General features: G+C 44.0%; 1 protein-coding gene across 1 annotated transcript in view; it reads left to right on the top strand.

Annotated features, from left to right (window-relative positions):
- NLRP2 (NLR family pyrin domain containing 2) overlaps positions 1-17,621 on the top strand; it is a 34,530-nt gene extending 16,909 nt beyond the window's left edge. The window contains 5 exon segments of the mRNA XM_032326111.1: positions 1,800-1,970; positions 2,308-2,478; positions 5,509-5,679; positions 11,549-11,719; positions 16,500-17,621. Coding sequence (XP_032182002.1) covers positions 1,800-1,970; positions 2,308-2,478; positions 5,509-5,679; positions 11,549-11,719; positions 16,500-16,638 — 823 coding nt within the window. The 3' untranslated portion in view covers positions 16,639-17,621.
- Positions 17,622-18,163: the final 542 nt, after the last annotated feature.

Consider the following 18,163-nt stretch of genomic DNA (forward strand, 5'->3'; position numbering starts at 1 on the left):
CAACAGAAAGTGGGCTGGAGTTTAGTTTCCTCTTGTACTGATCACTGAACAACCTAGACAACCATCCATAGTAGTCCAACAGAACATTCTGAAACTGGATACCATTCTCAATCAGAGAGAATGTTTGTGGTTTATGTTTCTCCGATGTCAAGGTTCAGAATACCAGATTCTGTCCAGATTCATCTGTCCAGGCAAGGATGCATTGACAGCACCAGGTTTTCCCTTTCTTGGTGGTCCTCTGGCTTGAGAGGTCTCCCCTTGGGATGTTCTCCACCTGATTGCTCTGGTAGGGGTTTCCATCACTCATCCTGAGGTGCCCTTGATCCTCACTGGGCCACACTTGAGTCGTAATAGGAACACAGTTCAAGGTGACCTGTTGGACTTTGATTGTGGTTCTGCCTCTACCATTACGATCTCAGGCTATTCAGCCAGGTCTTAACCCATCTGCAGGATGGGGAATGCGCATCTCCCAGGGATTTGAGGACTAAGACTGAGTCCAAGCACACATATGCTCACTGTTACATTATTGATAATAGCTGTTGCCAAATTGACCATTGATAATGACGTTCCCTTCTCTTTCCTGTGAGGATTCACCAGGAAAAGAAAGTGTGCAGTTTGAACACTTGGAATATTAACTTGCTTCTTGAGGAATAAATGGATGCCCCAAAATGGAAGGAGGGGATTCCAGAAAAATTTGTTTCATTGCGTGGAGCACTGAGTATGGTGCATCAACAATGAATCTTGGAACACTGAAAAAATTAAATTTTAAAAAATTGTTTTACTTTATGGGAAGCCATTAAACACTCTACTTTGGGAAAAAAAATTCTACTTTGTGTTTCAATGCCCAGGTTAACTTCAGTTCCTCTATTATAGGTTAGGCTCTAAGAAAAGGAAGTGTTTTGATGACTTTTACTTATGCTTAGTTATAGGGTACACAGTGCACTTCACACTTCAGGCAAATTATCAACTTTAACGAACTCTCAGCATGAGGGTATGACTTATTTCCAATTTAAAGATGGAAAGGAGGTTTGATGAAGTTACATAACTTGGCCACATTTGCATGTATAGTAAATGGCAGATCTGGGATGTTTTACTATTTTTTTAGAAGCCCCACTCCAAAGACAATGATACACATAATGTCCCAACGGAATTCCATTCTCCATGGTAAGAATGCTCTCTTCGGATAGAGTGTGGGTCCCTTGCTGGCTGAAATGGTTGACTGACTGGATGTCTAGAGTAGTTCTCCACATGTGGTCTCCACACTAGCGGCAGCTGTATGGCTTAGGAACTTGTTAAAACCCAAATTCTCGGGTCTGACTCAGATCCTCTGAACCATCGTCTAAGGGTGTGGCCCAGGAGTCTTCTGGGTGATATAAGATACCCCAAAACCGAAGCCAGTGGATTCTGCACCCAGAGTTTCTTTTTTTTTTATTTCTTATTTTTTTTATTTTTATAAATTATTTAATTTATTTTCAGAAAAACAGTATTCGTTATTTTTGCACCACACCCAGTGCTCCATGCAATCCGTGCCCTCCATAATACCCACCACCTGGTACCCCAACCTCCCATCCCCCTGCCACTTCAAACCCCTCAGATTGTTTTTCGGAGTCCATATGCACCCAGAGTTTCTTATTTGCATTTCTAACTGCCCGCCAGGTGATGCAGATGCCACTGGGTCAGGGACCACATTCCGCATCCTCTAGTCCAGGACCTGACATAACGGGGAACAAGGGGTGGGAGTGGAGACCGTCCTCCAGTGTTTGGTTCTTAAGAATGACCTGTTCCCATTTCTCTGGCAGGTTGGTGTCTTGTTTGGCTGCCCCCCAGCAGTGGGCCCATCTCTCCTGCTCCCTCAGGATCAGCCAGTCCCTCACGTGCCTGAACCTCACAGGAATTGAGCTCCCGGAAGAGAGTGCCAAGTTGCTGTGAACGAGTCTAAGACACCCAAAGTGCTTCCTGCAGAGGCTGTCGTGAGTACCGTCTCTCTTCCCATGGAGCATCTCTGTTTTAGGTCTGTGGCCACATAGGGAAGAGCAATGGTAGTACTGCGTGTACAGGGCCACCCGTAGGGGACCTCCTCCTGATGCAGACACCCGGTTCCCACTTCGGGTCCCAGGCAGGTGGCTCATGCGTCCCATCCTTCTCTCACTCCTGGTCCTTCATTACTGAGCCTCAAACACATGGTGAGAGAAGAAGGGGGCTCATGAGAAGGTTGGTAGCTGGGGACTCGAGGCTTTGGGGACAGCCAAGAAAATGGGGCTTCGGAAATATCCTCCCCCTCTGACTGCTCGTGTGACACTTTGGCAGGCTGGAAGACTGTCACCTTACAGAAGCATGTTGTAAGGAGCTGTCCTCTGCCTTGATCGTCAACCATAGGCTGACGCACCTATGCTTGGCCAAGAATGCCCTGGGAGACGGTGGGGTAAAGCTGCTGTGTGAAGGCTTGAGTTACCCGGACTGCCAGCTGCAGGGGCTGGTGTAAGTCTGTGCTGTGTGTGTGTGCGTGCATGCTGGGTTCAAAGAGCGCAGGTGCAGGCATTTAATAGTCCCTCTGAGTGGCCCAGGTAGGATGCTGGCAGTCAGATCTGGTGGACCTGACAAGAGGGTGTTAGGAAAAAAGTATAAGATGTAGAGTCAATATTCCATAGGGATTTGGGGGAGGTGACTGGGTTCCAGGTATTGGGTTTTTTTAATGCACTTCTTTAAGATTTTATTTATTTGTCTGAGAGGGTGCTCCCAAGCATGGGGAGTAGCAGGCAGAGGGGGAAGCAGGCTCCCTGCTCAGTGAGGAGCCCAATAAAGGGCTTGATCCAAGAACTCTAGGATCATGACCTCAGCCGAAGGCAGATGCTTAACCAACTGAGCCCCAGGTGCCCCTTAGGCCTGTTTTTAAGGCCACGTAACACAAACTCCACCCGCAGCTGACTGTATGTGGACTTACTGGCCAACTAGCTCGTTAAAATCCTCTTGTTAATACTGAAGTCACAGGACAGGTTTTGAGAAAGGAACGGAGCTGCAGTGACTATTTCTACTCAGATTCTGTTCAGTGCCAGCATCTCCAGTGTTCTTGCCGTTGACAAGATCACCTCAGACGGCAGCTGTCAGCATTTCCTATAAACTAGTTTTGATCTAGGATATGCCTTAAGGCACTCAGTATCCAAAAACTACTCAGTCACTCAAAGTTCCATGAAGCATTCAGCTCTTGGTTGGAGAGAGTTGGAAGGAAGGGCGTTCACTCCCACTGTCTCAGCCCCCCAAACACTGAAATAACATAAAGTTCCATAAGAAATAAGATGCTGGGACACCTGGGTGGCTCAGTGGCTTAAGCCTCTGCCTTTGGCTCAGGTCATGATCTCAGGGTCCTGGGATGGAGCCCCACATCGAGCTCTCTGCTCAGCGGGGAGTCTGCTTCCCCCTTTCGCTGCCTGCTGCTTTGCCTACTTGTGCAATCTCTCCATCTCTCTGTCAAATAAATAAATTGAATATTTAAGAAAAAAAAAAAGATGCCACCCACGCACTAGCTCTGTCTTCAAGTTATGTTACATGTAATTACCCTCAAATCATTTAAACAGAAAAATAAGTCATGGCCAATATTTACCAGGCTCCCGAATTAATTAATATGTGGTGGGCACTCTGCCAAGATCTTGCCAGAGATTTCTTTCATTTGCCCCCCAGCTTTATGAAATCAGTGTCTGTCTGTCCATTCTGCAGTGAGAAAGCTAAGACGTGGGCGTTAAATGTCATTGTATTTGCACCCTGTGGAGGTAGGAGCTACAGGTCAAGACCTCTTCTTTCTGGAGCTCAGTTCTGTTTTGTGAGCCGTGTCCCCACATCACTAAGTTGCCAGAATTTGCTCGGGCCTTCCTCTGTTACCCCATAGTTCTGGGAGTTTCTATAAATGTACAAATGTCCAAGCCAAGGGGCTGTATCATGGCTTGTCTCAAAGGCTGCCTGTGGGCCCACATCCCTGGATATATCATATCACTGTTTTTCCCTGAGCTCTGGCCACGTGACAGGGGGCCCTTGTGGGAGCCAAGGCTGATACCATCGCTTAGTGAGGTTCACTGAAACGAAAAGGCAGCCAAGTTGGTGTCCTGTTACTGCTGTAACAAATCACCACCAGCTCATCAGCTCAACACTGTTTGCATCCTTTCACAGGCCAGGAGACCAGGATGCACAAGGCTGTGCTCCTTTCTGTGTTCCTTGCTCATTCAGGCTGTTGGCAGAATCTGCTTCTTTGTGGCTATGGGACAGGGGTCCCTGCAAATGGAGAGCTGGCCTCGTCCCCGAATGGCCACCGTGCTCCTTGGTTCATGGCCCTTTCCTCCACCTTCAAAGCCAGCTGTGGTGGGTCAAGCCCACACATTGAACCTCTCTGCACTTCAGTGAGGAAGGACGCCTAGCGTTCGATTCCGCCCCTCTCTGCAGTCCAGGATAACCCACCAGGCAAGACCCTTGGTCTCAGTCTCACCTGCCATGTAACGCGTGGGGATTAGAGCACAGACATCTCAGAGGGACATTATTCTGTCTAAGAAAGTGGCCAGTGATCATTCCAGCCATCTCTGGTTTTCTGATATAGTAATAGTAAACCAGGGAAAGGCAAAAAAAAAAAAAAATGTTTTTAATAGTTAAGAAGTCGCGCTGCTATCTTGTGTAGCTGACTTGTGGATATCCAGGCTCTAGGGCCAGGCTTGTCCTGAGGAGAACTGGTGCCCTCCACTTCTACATACGGCCTATCTAGTAACTGGATTTGGGACATAGAATTGGTCCCTTCCACTAATAGAATTTGCAAGTCAAGGCAAGATGGATCTTCTCTTGTCTCACAGTTACAGTAGAAATGATAAATACCACTTAGTTTCCTAACTCTTTCTGTAACCAACTGTCACAAACTCAGAGACTTAAAACAACATAAATTCACTATCTTAAAGTTCTAAAGGCCAGGAGTCCAAAATGGGTTTCCCTGAGCTAGAATCAAGGTGTCCACAGGGCTGTGTTCCTTCTAAGATCTCCAGGGAAGAATCTGCTTCCCAGCTTTGTCCAGCTTGTAGAGGTGGCTGCATCCCTTGGCTCATGGCTCCTTCCCCCATGCCCAAAGCCAGCAACATCGTGTCTTCAGTGTCCTCCTGTCTGTCTTATCACCTCTCCCCAGGCTTGCTTTGACTTTCTTGCCCCTTCTTGTAAGGATCCTTGTGATTACATTGGCTCACCCAGATAATCTCCCCACCTCCAGATCCTTAACCACTCCTCCCCATTACACACAACATCAAACACTCACAGGGACCAGGGATCAGGGTGTAGACAGCTGTGGGTGCGTGGAGTGGAAGGAGGTGAGTGGGGCCCATATAATAACTTATGTAGCAATTCTAGCTCCACCCATGACTTCATTTCCACATCTCATTGTCTGCAAGCTTGCCTGAAACCTGTGGCTTGAAGTCAACGAGCCTGGTTTGGGTACACCTCCTCAGGGAGGACTCAAGTTTATTTTGTGTTTGTGTAATTGATTTCTAGGCTTTGGTACTGTAGCATAACCAGCAGCAGCTGCAATTATCTGTCAACACTTCTCCAGAAAAATTCAAGCCTTACACACTTGGATCTGGGGCTGAATCACATAGGATTTACTGGACTCAAGTTTCTGTGTGAGGCTTTGAAGAAGCCAACCTGTAACCTCAAATGTCTATGGTAAGTTGTGTTTATTTGTAACTTTAACCTGTCTCTGAAATACATTAGTGTAGCAAATCTCCAGCTCAAATACAAGAGACTGGAACAAACCTGGTAGAGTATTTTAAAAATCCAATAGAATAAATAAGTCAAGCAGAGAGTCAATTATCATATAGTTTCACTTATTTGTGGAGCATAACAAATAGCATGGAGAACAAGGGGGAGTTAAGAGGAGAAGGGAGTTGAGGGAAATTGGAAGTGGAGGTGAACCATGAGAGACTATGGACTCTGAAAAACAATCTGAGGGTTTTGAAGGGGCGGGGGGTGGGAGGTTGGGGGAACCAGGTGGTGGGTATTGGAGAGGGCACGGATTACATGGAGCACAGGGTGTGGTGAAAAAACAATGAATACTATTAAGCTGAAAATAAATTTAAAATTTTTTTTTTAAATCCAATAGGGGGACGCCTGGGTGGCTCAGTGGGTTGGGCCGCTGCCTTCGGCTCAGGTCGTGATCTCGGGGTCCTGGGATCGAGTCCTGCATCGGGCTCTCTGCTCAGCGGGGAGCCTGCTTCCTCCTCTCTCTCTCTCTGCCTGCCTCTCTGCCTACTTGTGATCTCTCTCTGTCAAATAAATAAATAAAATCTTTTTTTAAAAAAATCCAATAGGATAGCAATTTTCACATTTTTTTAAAACCCCAAATTTGGTGACTGTGGCCATTGCTGCTATAAACATTGGGGTACAGATGGCCATCAGAAAGGACGAATACCCAACTTTTGTAGCAACATGGATGGGACTGGAAGAGATTATGCTGAGTGAAATAAGTCAAGCAGAGAGAGTCAATTATCATATGGTTTCATTTATTTGTGGAGCAAAACAAATAGCATGGAGGACATGGGGAGTTAGAGAGGAGAAGGGAGTTGGGGGAAATTGGAAGGGGAGGTGAACCATGGGAGACTATGGACTCTGAAAAACAATCTAAGGGTTTTAAAGGGGTGTGGGATGGGAGGTTGGGGTACAAGGTGGTGGGTATTATAGAGGGCACGGATTGCATGGAGCACTGGGTGTGGTGCAAAAATAATGAATACTGTTATGCTGGAAATAAAAAATAAATTAAAAAAAAAAACAAATTTGTAGACAACCGCAAAAGACTCCAAAGAGCCAAGTCAATTCTGACAAAGAACGAAGTGGAGGCATCACACACTTTCTGATTTCAAACTGTATTATGAAGCCTTAGTATCAAAATAGCATGGTTCTGGCATAAAAACAGATACATAAACTGAAAGAACAGAATAGAGAGCCCAGAAATAACCCCCCCGCCACACACAGTCAACTAGTCTTTGACAAGCCACCGAGAATACTCAATGGGGAAGGGATAATCTCTTTAATAAATAGGGTTGAAAAAAGCTGGACATCCACATGCAAAAGCATGAAATTGAGCCCTTACACCATCCACAAAAATTAACTCAGAATGGATTAAAGACTTAAAAACCTAACACTTTCAAGTTCCTAAAAGAAAACATAGGACATAAGCTCTTTCGCATTCATCTTGGCAATGATTTTTTGGATATGATGCCCAAAGCAAAAATAAATAAGTGGAACGTCATCAAATTAAAAATCTTCTGTCTACTAAAGGAAACAATCAACAAAATGAAAAGACAACCTACAGAAAAATATTTGGAAAACATAGGTCTGATAAGGGGTTAATATCTAAAATAGAAAAGGAACCTATACAATGCAATAGCAAAAAAATAAATAAATAAAAGTGATGAGCAAAGGACATGAAGAGACCTTTTTTCCCAAATCAGACCAACAAATGGCCAACAGGGACATGAAAAATAGTTTGGCATCGCTAATCATCAGGGAAATGGAAATTGAAACCACATGAGCTCTCACTTGATACCTTTCAGGATGGCTGTTAGTAAAAAGAACAGAGATAACAAGCAGTGGGGAGGACATGGAGAATAAGGAATCCTCGTGTACCCGCTGGTGGGAACGGAAGCCGGCGTGGCCACTCTGGAAGCCATATGGAGCTTCTAAAGCTAAAAATAGAAGTATCCTGTGATGCTAAAAATAGAAGTATCCTGTGATCCGGCAATCCCTCTTCTGAATATGTACCTAAAGGAAGTGAAACAAGATCTCGAACAGATATCCGCGTTCTCGTGTTTATTGCAACATTTTTCACAATGGCCAAGAGAGGAAACAAGGTAAGTTATCACCAACAGATGATGGGATAAAGAAGATGTGAGATATATACATATATATACAATGTAATATTAGCCAAGAGAAGGAAGGAAATCCTGCCATTTGAGATAACATGGATGAAACTTGAGGGTATCATGCTAAGAAGGGAAAGGCAAAGACAAGTACTGAATGACACCTCTTCTGTGTGGATTCGTGAAGAGCTGAGCTCATAGAGGTAGAGTAGCGTGGTGGTTGTCAGAGGTCAAAGGGCGGGAGGAAATGGGGTGGGGGGTTGATCAAAGGATGAAGACTTTCGGTTAGAAGATGAACATGACCCAGCAATTGCACTATTGGGTATTTACCCTAAGGATACAAACGTAGTGATCCAAAGGGGCACGTGCACCTGAATGTTTATAGCAGCAATGTCCACAATAGCCAAACTATGGAAAGAACCTAGATGTCCATCAACAGATGAATGGATCAAGAAGATGTGGTATATATACACAATGGAATACTATGCAGCCATCAAAAGAAATGAAATCTTGCCATTTGCGACAACATGGATGGAACTAGAGCGTATCATGCTTAGCGAAATAAGTCAAGCAGAGAAAGACAACTATCATATGATCTCCCTGATATGAGGAAGTGGTGATGCAACATGGGGGCTTAAGTGGGTAGGAGAAGAATAAATGAAACAAGATGGGATTGGGAGGGAGACAAACCATAAGTGACTTTTAATCTCACAAAACAAACTGAGGGTTGCTGGGGGGAGGGGGTTTGGGAGAAGGGGGTGGGATTATGGACATTGGGGAGGGTATGTGCTTTGGTGAGTGCTGTGAAGTGTGTAAACCTGGTGATTCACAGACCTGTACCCCTGGGGATAGAGTATTATGCCTCCATCAGAAAGGATGAATACCCAACTTTTGTAGCAACATGGACGGGACTGGAAGAGATTATGCTGAGTGAAATAAGTCAAGCAGAGAGAGTCAATTATCATATGGTTTCACTTATTTGTGGAGCATAACAAATAGCATGGAGGACATGGGGACTTAGAGTGGAGAAGGGAGTTGGGGGAAATTGGAAGGGGAGGTGAACCATGAGAGACTATGGACTCTGAAAAACAATCTGAGGGTTTTGAAGGGACGGGGGGGTGGGAGGTTGGGGTACCAGGTGGTGGGTATTATAGAGGGCACGGATTGCATGGAGCACGGGGTGTGGTGCAAAAATAAGGAATACTGTTATGCTGGAAATAAAAAAAAATAATAATAAATAAATTAAATATTAAAAAAAAAAGAAGATGAACACATTCTGAAGATCTAACACATAGCGTGGAGATTATACCTAATAATACTCTGTTCTATGCTTGAAAGTCGCTAAAAGAACAGATTTTTTTTTCTTTCCAGTGCCATTAACACATTATTATTAGTTTTAGTTACACAATATAGTGATTCAACACTTCCACACAACACCCAAGTCTCATCAGGACAGGTGCCCTCCTTCCTTCCCCCACCCACCTCCCCTCTGCTGACCATTGGTTTGTTCCCTTGTAGTTAAGAGTCTGTTTAAAAGAATAGATCTTAAATTTCCTCACCAAAAGAAGAAATTATGTTGGGATAGAGGTGTTAGCTAACACTACAGAGGCCATTGTCTGGCAAGACATAAATGTACCAAATCTGCACATTTCACACCTTAAACTTACACAACGGTTTATGTCCATTATATGTCCATAAAGATTAAAGAAAGTCTCCAGAAACTTCTACTTTTCATCAATAAAACATTGCTCTCAGCAAATTGTCCTCACACAAAAAATGGTGGCTCTGTGATCTGACGGTGTGTTAATTAGCTTGATGTGGTGATCATTTCAGTGTGTACATATATTAAATCATTATACAGTACACCTTAAATGCATACAATTTTTATTTGTCAATTTTTATATGTCAGAGAAGCTGGGGAAGAAAATTCACTGGAAGGGTTAAAGGAAGAATTTCTAGTCTAGGTCATTCAAAAGCCACCTGTGGACCATGTTAAGGATGCAATACTTACAGCATCAAGGAGTGGCTGCCCCAACACCCAGCCTCCCCGGGGTAGGAACTCAATACTGCAGCAAATTTCCCATCCGTGAGCAGGTAAATGGCTTCCCCTCAGTTCTGTCTCACAATCCTACGTGACTTAGGTACCATTACTTAGATACACTTGAATCTGGAAACTGACCTGTGAGGGACTCCCAGAGGGTAGCAGTTTTCTGGCCTCCACAGTACCACAAGGCAAGGTGAGTCCTGGTGTCCAACCTCTGCCACACAGTTGAAATGCTTGTGCCTTTGAGAATCCCAACACCCAGGCTGTACCTCAGACCCGTCCAGTTGGGATCTCCACAAGTAAAACCTCTGGTTGTTACAATTCGGGGCAGGTGCCCCCGAGGAGGGCGGTGATGCTAATGATGACTGGGAGGAGCCTCTCTTAACCACTCGCCCTACTGGTATAGGGAAGTGTCCGGTGAGCCTTGACTTCCGGACAGTGTAAGCGCAGCTATATGTTCTAGGAAACGGAGTTGGATGCATCCACTGTTGGCTATGATAATGAAATATGTTCTCATGTTATTCAGTGTGCTATGAAGAAGGTGTTAGGTTTAGTCTCTTCAAAATCCTGGGGAATGCTTAAACACATGACCTATTCTCATGTGTGTGTGCGTGTGTGTGCACGTGCACACACTCATATATACACAAACCCTTGAACATTTGTGCAACATTATTTGCTCAGAACAAAATCCTTTATTCCTTTTTTCTTTCAAATACCAAATCCAAACCTTTTTATTTTTATTTTTATTTTTTTTATTTTCAGCATAACAGTATTCATTGTTTTTGCACCACACCCAGTGCTCCATGCAGTCCGTGCCCTCTCTAATACCCACCACCTGGTTCCCCCAACCTCCCACCCCCCGCCCCTTCAAATCCCCCAGATTGTTTTTCAGAGTCCATAGTCTCTCATGGTTCACCTCCCCTTCCAATTTCCCCCAACTCCCTTCAAATCCAAACCTTTTTAAACTCCTGCTGCCATTTTCTAGAAATCTAGAATCTGATCTCCTACCCCCTCTACATCCTCGTAATATCTGGATGGTTGTAAAGCCTTCCACCTAGTCTGTATTCTGCCTTCTCTGTACCCCTATGGTTTTCAACCAAGTACTAGGAATAACCTCTAAGGTGTAGCTCCTGTCCTGTTTCTGCTCAAAACCCTCGGTGGTTCCCCATCTCATTCCAAGTAAAACCTGCCATTTACAAGGGCCTAAGGACTTTCTGTGAGATGGCTCCCTCTTGTCTGTGACCTCCTCTCTTTCAGCTCTCCCTGGCTCACTCTCAGGCTGGCTACCTTGACATCGTTTTACATGATAATCTGACACAACCTCAGGGCTTTGCACAAGCTATTTATCTGCCTGGGGAGCTCCTACTTCAGGTCTCTCTATGGTTCATTCTCTTCAACACTCAGGTCTTCCTCAACTGTTGTACTGAGTGCCCCCCATCTTCTCCCTTTGCTCTTCATAACCTTATTGGATATAACACACTACATTCATCTGTTTCCTATTAGTACATGAGCTCAGAGGAAGGAGACTTCTGTTGTTCCTTGTTGCATCTCCAACACCCAAGAGTGTATCTGTCACATAGGACGGTATCAGTACACGTCGGTTGAATCAACTAATTTTGTGTCTCCCCTATAGGTTGTGGGGATGTGCCATCACCCCTTTCTGCTGTGAAGTCCTCTCCTCTTCCCTTGGAAACAATCAGAGACTGGTCACTCTGGACCTGGGCCAGAATTCCTTGGAGTATAGCGGAGTAAAGATGCTGTATGACACCTTGAAACTTCAGCGCTCCTCCCTCCAGACACTCAGGTATGATTCTCCTGCTGCTCATGGTGTTTCCTCCAGGATGGTAGGTTTGTAGGGGGCACAAACCATGGGAGTTTGTTGTAGGCAACTACAGCTAACATCTCGTTTTCATCCGTTGAGTTTGGTCACCTGATAATTTTCCCGTCAGTCCCTTCTGTTGCTTTGGCCAGTAAATTGAGTCAAAGGACAAGACCCAAACCCAGTCGGAAGCCAAGATGCTGAACTGGGGACTTCTCTAAGTGACAGAGAGTGATGGTGGCTGGCCACTGTCGTTAGAAATACCAAGCTGTAGCTGTCCTGCAGTGTTCTGAAAAAGCTTGTGCTGGGGCCATGTTGATTACGGAGGTCTGGCAGTCAGCCCGCCTTAGAGGGCTGAGTATTTTCTGGAGTGAGTCTGATTTGGAATGAAAGGAGTCCCTGTCCTCTGTTGAGCAAGCTGCCCTTGAGCTGTGCTGTCTGCCTCTACCATGGGAACAGAGAACCCTACAACTCTCCTTTGTCTTGCACAAACTTGTTTAAATTCTCAGATGCCATGTAGACAACCGGTGGCTTGAAATTATAATTATGTAGAAGAAACAGATTATATGTATATGCAACAGGGTAGCTTGATATCGAAAGAAATGTGTAGACTTAAGTTTGTTTGTTTTTAGCCCCATTCTGGTGAGCTAGCCCTGTCACTTTACACATCAGCAATTTTTTTTTTAATTTTTACACATCAGCAAATTTTAATCCAGCTGTAAAGACCTCACAGAGATAACACAGGAGATGTTTCTTTAGATATTCTTTCTTGAGTCCTTGAATCTCAATATGAGTGATCGGGAGTGGGGGGCTTCTTCCTGAATCACAGATCCTGGACCCTCTTGGAGAATCAGAGTCAGAATGTGGTTTTTAGTTCTTTGATTTTATCAGCTACCCCATATCCTTCTGAGATGCTCTTTTTTTAAATTTATTTTTTATTTATTTGTAGCATAACAGTATTCATTATTTTTGCACCACACCCAGTGCTCCATGCAATCTGTGCCTTCTATAATACCCACCACCTGGTACCCCAACCTCCCACCCCCCGCCCCTCCAAAACCCAGAGAAGCTTTTGATCTTGATGAACCCCAGCTTTCTTTTGAGGTCTGTTGGTATGGTAAATAATTCTTCATCCCCTTCAAACTGGAGTTTTCTTTAGGTTCAAAATGAGTCTCTTGTAGACAGTATATGGATGGGTCCTGCTTTTTTATCCTATCTGAAACCCTGTATCTCTTGATGAGAGCATTCAGCCCATTCACATTGAGAGTAACTATTGAAAAATATGAATTCAGTACCATTGTATTGTCTGTAAAGTCCCTGTTCCTGTAGGTTTTCTGTTGTTGTTGTTGTTGTTGTTGTTTCTGGTCTATGTGACTCTTGGGGTTTCTCTTTACTTAAAGGATTCCCCATAATATTTCTTGCAGGGTTGGCTTGATGGTCACATAGTCTTTCAATTTCTGACTGTCCTGAAAGCTCTTTATCTCCGTCTGTTCTGAAGGACAGCCTGCTGGGTAAAGTATTCTTGTCTGCATGTTCTTTTCATTTAGTACCTGAATATGTCCTTCCAGCCCTATCTGACTTGCCAGGCCTCTGTGGACAGGTCTGATGTTATTCTGATGTTCCTCCCTCTGTATGTAAGAAATATTTTCCCCCTAGCTACTCTCAGGATAGCCTCCTTGGCTGTAAGATTTGCAAGCTTCACTATTACATGTCATGGTGTTGATCTATTCTTACTTATTTGGGGAGGGGTCCTGTATGCCTCTTAGACACAAATGCTTGTTTCCTTCCCCAGATTAGGGAAGTTCTCAGCTATGTTTTGCTCAAATATACCTTCTAGTCCTCTCTATCTCTCCACCCCCTTGGGGATACCAATAATTCTAACATTGGAACATTTCATGGTGTCCTGATCTAAGTCTGTTTTTATGTGCCACTAGCTGTCTATCCCTATCTTCTTCAGCTTCCTTACTTTCTATCAGCATGTGTTCTAGACCACTAATTCATTCTTCTGCCTCATTCACCCTGTCTGTTGGAGTATACAGACATATGAATGCATCTCAATCATAGCATTTTTAAGTTTGGCCTGATTAGATCTCATTTCTGCCCTTAGAGATTCTATATTATCACTAATGCTTTTTTCAAGCCTGGCTGTTGACTTCATGATTGCTTTCCTGAAGTCTATGTCTGACCTCCTGCTTATATCCATATCCACTGGTTCTGTGGCAGGGGACATTGTCTCTGGTTCTTTGTTGAGAGTTCCTCTTTCTAATCATTCTCAAGGGCTGGTGGAGCAAAGGGACAGAGTCCAAAATGTCAACCATCACCGAAGCCAGATGCAAAATCCAGAGTGGTCAGACACCACCACCGAAAATACAAAGCCAAAATGAAACCCAAGAGTAAAATTTTTAAATTGAAAAAATTAAAAAATTTTTAAATAAAAATAGACTTGAAAAAAGGGGGGAGGAGTAAGGGGGCTACAATCTCTCCATGTAGACAAAGCAGGGTGCTTTAGTTGTTCCTGGTTGTATTTTGATCTGTGTGTTAGAGGACACTATGCCCCAAAATTACTAGGAAAGTAAAACTTGTATATATAAAAAGGAAAAACTTAATAGATTGAAACACAGGCTAAAATAAAGCATATATCTATAAAAAATATAGGTGTATAAAAATACAAGTTCAAAAAGTGACCATGAAAAAAGAGTTGGTATAATAGACATCTAGTTAAAATGAGGAGAAGGTATAAGGAAAAATACAGCAGGGGGGAAATGTCATGAGAAAAGGAGAAAAAAAAAAGAAAAGGAGAATTATATCTGAAAAATAAACCAGGCATTAGGCCACACTTGGAGTTCAATGCACATTTATCCCCTGGCATTGGGATTTTACAGTCTTATAGGATCCAAAGGATTGTCATCTACCTGCTCTTCCAGCCTGTGTCCTGCCGCACTGTTTCTGAGGTATCCCTGCCTGGGCAGAGAGGCCCTATCCCCTGTCAGGGGGGTGAGCTCAATGGAAACCAGTCTTCTGTGCCTCTTTTTTTCCCTGGAGGCTTTCTGCACCTCTTGAGGGGATCAGAGCAAAAATGGCCACAGCCAAACCTCTGGCCCAGAGCAGAAAATTCAGTCTGCCCTCTAATAAACTCTCCAAGACAAGCAGTCTCCACTTTTTTTTTTTTTTTTTTTTTTTTTTTTTTTTTTTTAGTGTCAGTCACCATACAGTATGTCATTAGTTTTTTGATGCAGTGTTCCAAGATTCACTGCGTATAACACCCAGTGCTCCTTGCAATCCATGCCCTTCTTAATACCCATCACTGGCCTCACCCATCCCTCTCCAAAACCCTCAGTTTTATTCCTGGGGTCTGTAGTTTCTCATGGTTCATCTGCCCCTCTGATACCCCCCCCTTCATTTTCCCTTCCTTCTCCTAGTGTCCTCCATGCTATTCCTTATGTCCCACAAGTAAGTGAAACCATGCTTGTGCCTCTGAAAACTGCAACCTCCCACACCACACGTCCACAGCTACTCTCTCAGAAGTGTTTGCAGGGACCCGGAAGTATCTGTGCCCTTCGTGCTCCTAAAACCACAAAGGGCTGTAGACTCATGTGTGTACCTAAAGCTCTGGAATCAGGTCTGGATTCTGCCCTAAAGCCCTTTCCCAGCCACTACCATGCTGAGTTTTTGCCCAGTTGCAGGAACAGGTTCCAGATTTTTTTAGGCTGTTCAAAAAAGAGCAGAAATTGACCCTCCAGTTCAAGGTTTCTGGTGATCTGAGCTGAGAGTCCCTTCCTAGGCTTGCTGACTGTAACCTGTTTCCTGACTCCAAGGCTTGGGCCCTCTACCATTTTGGGAATCTCCTTTTGCTCTGTGGTCCCTCATAACCTGAGACCACAATGTCCTACCTAGAGTTCTGCCTTTCCATTTCCAAAGTCACCTTCAGTGTGGGGTGTCCCTTACTAGAGCATGTTTCTAAGGGTTTTGATTTGGTGCTCCAGCATTAGATCGCTTTCCAGGTACCAGCTTATGGCGGCTCCCTCCCCTTCTGTTTTTCTTCTGATGTCTTCTCACAGATTCAGGACTCCACACATCCTACCTTGCCCAAATCAGTTGCTTTTCTGCTTGTAGAGATCCAGATATATGTTCTTAACAACTCAGGCTGATTTCACAGGTGTTCAAAATGGTTTGACAGATATCCAGCTAAGTTCAGGGGACCAGTTGAAATGGGGTCCCCTTACTCCTCTGCTATCTTGCTTCCTCCCTCTACATATTTTTGCTTTAATTATTCCCTCTTGCTTCCCGCTCACCCTGTTCCCTATTTCCACATCACACAGATCAATATGGTTACCAAAAGATGAATCCTACAAATAAAGCTGCACAGATCAGATAAAAGGTGTTGGTCAGCTAGTATCACGTAGCCAAGGGGTACTAAAGTCCAGTATGACTTGGTTCAAGTGTGTATGTTTCATCCTGGGCCCACCAAAGAGGAGCCGCCAAAGTGAGCTGTGGAGTAGGTAGGTGTTAGGACTACTTCACAGATATATCCATCAATTCCACCTCTCCAAGCATGATATGAGGATCGCCTGAGACCATGAAGCACTACAATGTTAACCTGGTATTGTCTCTTTCCCTACCAAATCAATATGGAACCCTACTTTGCAGCACATAGCAATCCGTAAAGTCTGCCCCTGAACTAAACCATGAGACTTGCAGGCCCTTGAACATTTGGAATGAATCTTCTTGAAGTAACAAGAAACCTTTTGCCTCATTGTAACTCCAGGTTGAAGATAGATAAATCTGATCCTCAAATCCAGAAGCTGCTGAAAGAAATCCAAGAACATGACCCACAATTGACCACCGAGAGTGATAATCAAGATCCAACCACTAACCGACCTTCTTCACATGACTTCATTTTATGAATCCCCTGGAGCTATTTATTCCCCAGTAAATTTTGGGATCATAAGGGTGATGGTGAACTTCCTCTGATCCTTCTCAGTGATGTTAGATGCTGAACCAGATATGACCATAGCCTTGGTTGTGACTTTTGGTTTCCATGAAACATACACAGATGGTTTACTCCTGTTATGAAGAGAATGCCTACATCTTGAGTTTATCAAGAGGAATAAAGGTGTGAAAGCATTCATGAAGGAGGTTGTTTAATGAATTCTGACCAAACCTAGAAGATCCTTCATTTGGGGAGAACCTAACCCGGAAAGAAAATGGGAACAGAAATGTTTGTGATCACGTTGATCTGTTCACCCTGCCAGTCACTGCCCAGTTCTGGCATTCCTTTGCCTCTGTGGATAGCTGCCTGGTAGGTCTTCCTTGTAGAATACTTCTCCTACCAATCCTATAATATATTGTAGCTTTCTTAAGTGCTTCAGGGAAGTCCTTAAATGATCATGTCCTTGCTCTGTTGAATGGATTCCAACCTTATAGAAAATATGACTTCATGGTATCTACTTCATGGTATGTTCTTCCCTGTAGAGTTCTTATTTTCTTGTGACAGAATCCCAAATGTTCTTAAGGCAACAACTCTTAAGAATCACTTTCTTTTTATTAAGGACTATTTTTAAAATTTTTCTTCCAATCATCCTACTTTCCCCTATTTCTTCACTGGGGTCCATTGGTTCATGATTCTCACCAAATACACCACAAACCCAGACATCCCATTCAAACCTCTGTTTAATGTGTTTATGTGTCATCATCTCAGTGATGTCCCTGCACACAGTGTGGGCTCCTGGATTTTCCTACAATTTTCCTTCTGTTTCTCCTAAGGCCTCTTGTTTAGCTGGATATAGGTCTTTCCTAGCATCTTCATTCTCGGGATCTGAGGGGTGGTGCCTGCCTTCAGTGGGAGTAGGTGGGGTTGTTAAAAGAAGAAATTTTTTAAATTTTTTAAAGCTAGGAAAGAATCTCAAGGTCTTCTACCAAGGGTTTCTCAGTCTCTGTGCTATTGACACTTGGGTCCAGATAATTCTTTGTTAAGTGCTTCTCAAGAGAACATACTCTAGAGGGAGACTGTCCTGTGCATTCATAGTGTTAGCATCTCTACCCTCTACCCACTAAGTACCAGCATCTCCCTCCAGGCGCTGACAAATATCTCTTGTGTGCAAAATGCCCTGAGATTGCCCCCTTTAGGGAAAAAGAAATTGAGTAGTCTGCATGCATCAGTTTAGGGATGGAGAGTCTGGCCATTTCACCTGTGAATTAGAGATTCTGTGAATGTGGTTATTAACTATGGAGCAAGATAGGAGGAGGATATGGCTATAAATCGATGAAACCAAAGCCTATGTCTGAGGAAATGGCATCTGGGATCAAGGAGTAGAAGGGTGTCCTCAGGGTGAGGAGGTGTAGTGGGGAAAGCCCTGAGTACTCACACATTTAACCCAATACTTCTGGTTAGGAAAGAGGCTGGGCTGATAGGCTCAGGAAATAAGTATG

Source organism: Mustela erminea, chromosome 19 (genome assembly GCF_009829155.1).
Source record: "Mustela erminea isolate mMusErm1 chromosome 19, mMusErm1.Pri, whole genome shotgun sequence".
Taxonomy (NCBI): domain Eukaryota; kingdom Metazoa; phylum Chordata; class Mammalia; order Carnivora; family Mustelidae; genus Mustela; species Mustela erminea.